This window comes from Terrapene carolina, unplaced genomic scaffold (assembly GCF_002925995.2).
Source record: "Terrapene carolina triunguis isolate 2854851 unplaced genomic scaffold, T_m_triunguis-2.0 Scaffold211, whole genome shotgun sequence".
In the NCBI taxonomy this organism is placed as follows: domain Eukaryota; kingdom Metazoa; phylum Chordata; order Testudines; family Emydidae; genus Terrapene; species Terrapene triunguis.
Window position 1 is genome coordinate 23,302,734 of NW_020664562.1, and position 7,112 is coordinate 23,309,845.

Below are 7,112 nucleotides of genomic sequence, written 5' to 3' on the forward strand. Positions count from 1 at the left end.
TTTAGTCTTAATTATTTTTAGACCATTGTAATGCATATGTTGCTCAATTTCTCCTTGTTCTAAGGAAGGCAATCCACTCAGCCAAATCCATAACTGAGACCTATAATGCCAACTTTGTATTTTGCCACTCTCTCCTGCACTGCTCCAGCCCATTCTGTTTTTTCTACTTAGGCCTGGTCTACACTACAAAGAAAGGTCAACCTAAGTCAGCTTGCACCAACCTAACTGTACATGTACCTATGCTATAATTTGTCTCCCAGCAACATAAGCACCGTTACAGCGATGCAATAACATCACCACCTGAGCAGAGCCATGGTCAACCTACTACATGAACAAGCACTAAAGGAGGATGGGATACTTTGCCAGTGAGCTTCACTGGTATTTGCTGACAGCAGAGGAATGAGGAGACTCAAGAATCTTAGGTTCCATTCCAGGCTCTGCAGAGGAGTATGACCTAGTGGGCACAGACTCTTCTGACCATTCCCTCCAAACAGGACCCCTCCTGCCCCATCCCTTCTTATCTGTGCCTGTGCCTGTTCCCCCCCATTTTCTCTCCCCTCCTCCCCCCGGCTCCTCATCCTAGTCCCATTCTCTTCATTTCAGGCATCTCATACTAGTCCCAGTCTCCTTTCCCAACATGTACCAGTTCCTCTTTTCCCCAGTTCCTTGTCCAATCTGTCTCTCCCCACCCTGACCTCCAATCCACTCTGCCCCCACTGGCTCCCAGTCCCAGTCTCCCTCCTCATCTCATCTCAGTGTCCTGTTCCTACCCCACCACCTCATCAGTCCTGGTCCTAATCTGTTTGCCCAACCAGTCACAATTCTCCTCTCTACAGCTCAACTCGTTGTCTGATCTGTCCCCATCTCTTTCCTCTGCCTCACTGGTTCACAGAGTCTGGACCCAGCCAGTCTCTGTCTCCACACACTCTACTCCTAGTCCCAATTTCCCTTTGCCCCGCCACCCCCAACAGCCTCTAGTCCTAGTCTCAATCTACTCTCCTATTCCCCCACTCAGGTCCAACTCTTGTCCCCTCTGCATTCAAATCAGGCAGCTTCCTCCTCCACTCTGCCTGGACCCTGCAGGGGGGCATTGAGAGCACAAGAAAAACAGCCTTCCTGTTCTCAGTTCCAGTGCCTGGCTCTGGCCCACAGCAACCCAGAGCTGCAATTGCAGGGAAAATCCTGTTCAGCTGCAGGTTGGAACATGCCCAGTGTAGACAGAGTCTTCAGAGATTTTAGCTGCAATGTTCCAGCAAGTCTCAATGGAGCATGTGCAAAGTGAGATTTTCCAAAGACTTATTTATGCATATTTTCATGGGGATGGCAAAAGGCACATCCCTAACACAAAGGTCAGGCCCCTGCCAAAGTTCAAGTCCCTACTCGAAAGGATGGGGGAAGCCAAAGCTTCTCAAAAAAGGTTGCCAGGAATATTTTAACATGGACAAAACAATGTATTTTTCCCTAGCCTCGTTCACAGAAACAGTTGGACTATTTTGGCTTAAGTTTAAAAACAAAACAAAACAAAAAAACCTTCAGCCTGAGGCAGACACCCAGCATAGAAAATTTCAGCCCAAGCAGTTAAAGTTTGTAATTGTTATAAGCAATTGAAAACAGGGTCTTATAACGGCAAGTGTCAGCAACCTTAATAGGCTACCAGCCCAACCCACTTTAAATATAGATATGTAGGTGTACACACACAGCATTCATATTCAAGGGCAAAAATATAAACCAAAGCATTTAATAACACGAATACATAGTCAACCATTCTCCCTATTCTGCATTTTCACCTCCCTAGCTCTGCCCTGAAAAGTGAAACATAGCTGCTGTAAATATGTCCTTATGAGTCAACATGTTGTGGTTTGCATTTGTGATGTCTAAATAGAGAAAAACTTCTTTGATCAGAATTATCCATACAGTACCTTGATGGTTAAGGAATAAAATTAATAAAACTAGGTTCCAAGTCTGCAAGGGAAAGTATCTACAAAAGTGCTTTTCCCCCCTTACAGTATTGAGGCTTATATACAGTTCCCTCACACACACAGGTTTTGTTTAATGACAGCAGCATCTACCCCGACCAAAAAATCCTGTCATCTAAACACTGAATTATGAATTTTACATGACTATGTTTCTACCCTTTACCTCATCAAGGGCAATAAAATATTCAATCCGTCTTTCACCAGTTACTGTGGCATATGGAGAATATAGAATACTGATGGTCTGCGACAGTCTTCTCTTAAGAAAGAAAGTGAAAGACCCTGGCAGAAGAAATTATTTCTTAACACTGACATGCTTGTTCTCCAATTATTGACCTATCCAAGTATTGCCTTCTTAGAGAAGGCACAGAGGCCTGTAGCAAGACAGCTCCAGAATTATCTGGATTCCTCAAGTCTTCTTGAGCCTTACTCTGTACCTAAGTACAGAGAATGGAATGGCTGCATCAGTTGAGGATGTCTTCGTGACAGAGACCTGTTCCTGGCAGACTTTAGCAGCTGTAGATAAGACGACAATTGAATGACACCCAGGGTAGTACTGGGTAACTGCTCATCTGTTTAAATGTTTCTCTCAAGTGGAATTCACCTGGTCATCCTTCCTGCTCATAATGTACACAAAGCCATTAGGAGGATTATTGAGGTTATATGAGCTGCAGTTAGGTTGACCAGGTGTCCCAATTTTATAGGGACAGTCCCGATATTTGGAGCTTTGTCTTGTATAGGTGCCTATTACCCCCTGTCCTGATTTTTCACAGTTGCTGTCTGGTCACTCTAGCTGCAGTGTCTTCAGTATGCAAATTACACCCAGCTTTATTTCTCCAGCTCATCTGCCCTATTCAGAGCAGTTGAGTGACTGTGCTGAAGTGAGATTATGGATCTGAAGTATATCTGGGTGAGACTCAGTCCAGACAAGATTGAGCATAACATTTCTAGTTTGGAAGAGAACATTGGTGATAGTATGGGAAGGCTGGGTCAGTTCCCTTTGTTGGGGGACATCCTACTACTTATCACACATGATTGCAACTGAGGGTCCTTAGCTGTTTCTAGAAATTCAGGCTGCATCCGTGGCCAAAAGTGCTTATTTCAGGAGACTTCAGTCTTTCTCAGATGCAAGCTTTACTACAGCTATCCATATATTTGTTACTTCAGAGTAAACGCACTCTACATGGTGCTACACTGGAGCACAATCCAGAACTTTATCTAATATAGAACACAGTGCCCCCTTGCCTTGCTTACTAGAGCTTCATGCAGTGACCACATTACATCTGTGCTCCAAGACCTACACCATTTAATTTCTGGGTGTAATTCAAGGTACTGTTTCTGACTTATACAGGTCTAACCGATTTGGGTCCTGGCTAACAGAAAGACCATCTCTTCCCCATGGGATACCTCTGCCACCGAGATTAGTGGAGGCACACAACCTGACACATTCCGTCTTTACCTGAGAGAGGGCTGCTAGAATACTGTTCTCAGTGAGGAGCCACTCAACTCTGAAATTTGCTTCCCTCACTTGGTCCAATAAAGTTCAAGGCTGTAGACCTTTAGGGCTTTTTAAAAGGCCATCTGTTTTTCTAGACTTTTGAGAAGATGGAAGATTAGGAGGATGTACGTATTGATAATCATTTAATCCTTCAGCACTAAGGCACAGGTGGGACCCCCAACCCCACAGATGCATTTATACATAATCTAGAGTACATAGAGACGGGCATTTAAAAAGATTAAGGTTTATATTTAGACATAGTGTTTTGAAACTCAAGTTGTTTTGTAAGACTAGCACATATTTTTCCTTGGAGAGACTGCTGGACCCTAGGGACTTTTACTTGCTTTCCAATGAACACAAGTTAATTGAAAACAAGTGATACAGAGCCATGAATTGTAGGTATATGATGCTTACCATTCAAGAAACAGAGGAGTAAGTCCAAATGTTTAATTAAAAGATGTGGGAAGTTATGTCCTGTGGCACTGGTTCAGTATAAGAACCTACTACACGACCACTAATATACGCTGCTATTGGTATGATGCTATGTGCAGTATCTCACTGAGTAATTTTTTTTTTTAAACTACACTCTCAATAGAAGTTGTCATTTAAAAGTGTTATTAACACCAAAAGTTCCATGTTTTATATTATTTTGAAGACACTACTGTTAACATCTCAGTAGGAAATGGAATACCATGTTTTAAGCAATATCTTCTGGATTTTTAAAAAGAATCTACTGCTTCCATACTATATCTGTTTTCAACCATCTGCCCATACTTCCACCACATAAGTTACAGTCATCTCAAAAAAAGAAATTTAGGTCATTAGGACCTTAATGGTGGCAGCCTAATATTAAATTCACTGAGTCAGCCACTAGCCTTAATATCATACAGAGGACTTTCAATATTTTCACCTTTAATGACCTCTTTAATGGACGCTATATATCATTTTTTCCATGTTACCATACTGATGTGAGAGCAAGTCCTTTGACAAGATCTTTCATCAGAGTTGGTCCAATAAAAGATATTACATCACCCTCTTGTCTTTCTAAGATCTGTAGATGTTTGAAAATTTACAGTTTGAAAGTTTTATTACTAGCTCTTTAAAATATAAAATGTTTCAATAATAAAACAACACAGATATTCAGCACAAGCGGCCTATTTCTTTACAAATGAACAGGTTAATAAAGTAATTCAAGGAATAATGCTGGCATTCATTTGCTACTTGCTGACTACTTTCCATTTCTGTTATGGCTTCATATTTACCAGATGTGTTAAGCAGCCACAATAAACCATGTCAGTATTTAGCAACAACAGAAATCATAAAACAAAAAAATTTCAAAACTACAATTATCTGTCCTCCAAGCTGTATCATCCAAGAATGGGCTAATTAGTGTGAGTAGGCATGGCTGGATTAATTGCTTAAGATATAGTACTAAATATTCTCTTGCCCCAATCTCCTCTCCCCTAAACTAAGGATACAGTCTTGCTACTATTGACATCTGTGGTAAAACTCCCATTGATGCTAATTGGAACACTATCAGATCCAGTAACTTTAAGCAAAACTCCCCGACACTACAGAACATACACAAAAAACGCTGACTACAAGTCCATTTTAATTTTTAGACAGTGAAATACAAAATATATATATAAAAATGATAAGATAATTAAAAACTTACTGCAGAAATGTTTTAAATTCTGAGGGCTCAAAGTTCTCCAGATTAAAAGTTTCATGGTTTTTCAGATTAGTTAATTGTTTTCCGGTACAGTATAAGAAGAAGTCTGGAACTCTTGCTAAAAGCACTGCTTTATGTGCTCTGAATAGAGTATGACCAACACAAAAAGTGACATCTGCATGTATTTCTTCTTTAAGAAGCCTGTTAGAGGACAGGAATCATTATGCAATTAAATTCAGATCTAGAAGACACATTCTAAACACTGTTTGTAATATACTGGAATCTTTAAAAAAATGCAAATTTTTTTTTTTTTAATTACAGTGAAATATGAATGCCACAACAATTCAGGATGTAGTCATCTGGAAAAAAAAATCCTGTTGAAGCATTTTAACTCAATTCAGTTGCTGGAACTGACCCACATCTTCAGCTAGTTAGACCAGCACTATGGTCCAAGTGCAATGCTGACACTGTGATACATTGCTATGGCACACAGACCCCCAGCTGGTGATGCCACTACTGCATCTTGATCAGTGGAACTGGAGTTAGAGGGCTCATGTTCCCTGGAGGGACTGTTATTAATAGAGCACCAAGAAAAATAGGGAATGCAGGGAGTTAGGCTGGAAGCAAATCAGCCATGTGGACAGAGCAATGGACAGCGTTTAATAAAGTTCCATTTGTCCAGCTTAACTTTGCAATGCTTTGCTCTTTGAAAATGAAACATGGTGGCAACAGCTGAGCTGTTTGCAATCTGCTGCCCTTGAGAAAGCTAAGTAAGCCCCCACAGAGCCCTGGATTTTGCAGACACAAATCCAGCCCAGTGATGGACCCAGTTGAAGGAGGATTTAGAGCTGTACACAGAGCTGGTCATGCAATAGGATAACAATAGCAGGAAAGTAAAATTATTATTTTACCTTATTGGGGAACGAGAAGAGAGGTCAGCACCACACAAGGGCTCACCACTGCCTCAAGCCTCACAGCAGTCTAAGAGCTCCCCAAAGCAGAACAAAAACTGTTCTATACCCACAGTGAAATGCATTTCCGGTGGGAGACTGCATGAGGGGGTAAAAGAAGTGCCCCAGCCTATGACAACAAGGAACGTGGAAAGTTGAACCATTTTTGCAATGTGAGCAAGAGAGTTTGACCACCACACCTCCTTCCAAGCATACCATAGGAGTAATGGTAAGGTGGAATCAGCTGCAAAAACAGCTCAGAGACTGTTACACAAGGCTGTTTCTTCTGATTCAGGCATTGTTATCATTTGTTGGTACGCAGAAATACTCCATCACAGGGGTACCAAAACAGTCCAGTGCAGACACTGACGTGATGAAGGACCAAAACTTACCACCAATGAGGGGAGACCTGGTGTAGCCAGAAGGATGGGGACACTGCCAAAAGAAGATGGCCAACAATCTGAGAAAGCAGGCACTAAATGTACAAAAGGTCAGCCAAGAACTTACCCTGGAGATAGGCATTCCTGTGAGGATCCAGCCTTTAGAGACTCACCAAAAGAACAGGACTAAAGGAGTTGTGAGGGGTGCAGTAGCAACCAGGTCATACAAGATGACTATGCAAGAGGGACAAGTGATCTAGAGGAACGGGAGATGCATACAAGACAGCAGACAACACCCAGAGAGAGTCTACAGAGATCATCACAGAAAAGAGACACAAAGAAGTATCTGAAGGCCAGCTCCACAGGGAGGGAGGAGACTCAACAAAGAGACAGTTTGCTAGACTCAGAACCCTGGTCTACACTAGAGTTAGGTCAACATAAGGCAGCTTATGTCAACCTCACTCTGTAACTATCTACACCAGTGCTTCTCAAAGTCAGGCCGCCGCTTGTTTAGGGAAAGCCCCTGGCGGTCCGGGCCGGTTTGTTTACCTGCCGCATCCGCAGGTTTGGCCGATCGCGGCTCCCACTGGCCGCGGTTCACCGCTCCAGGCCAATGGGGGCTGCAGGAAGCGGCGCGGG

The 7,112-nt window shown here is 42.4% G+C and overlaps 1 protein-coding gene across 1 annotated transcript in view; it reads right to left on the reverse strand.

The window, feature by feature from the left end:
• LOC112109883 (AP2-interacting clathrin-endocytosis protein) overlaps window positions 1-7,112 on the reverse strand; it is a 60,575-nt gene that overhangs the window by 52,181 nt on the left and 1,282 nt on the right. The window contains exon 2 of the mRNA XM_026655770.1: window positions 5,147-5,344. Coding sequence (XP_026511555.1) covers window positions 5,147-5,344 — 198 coding nt within the window. The remainder of the gene's footprint in view (window positions 1-5,146; window positions 5,345-7,112) is intronic.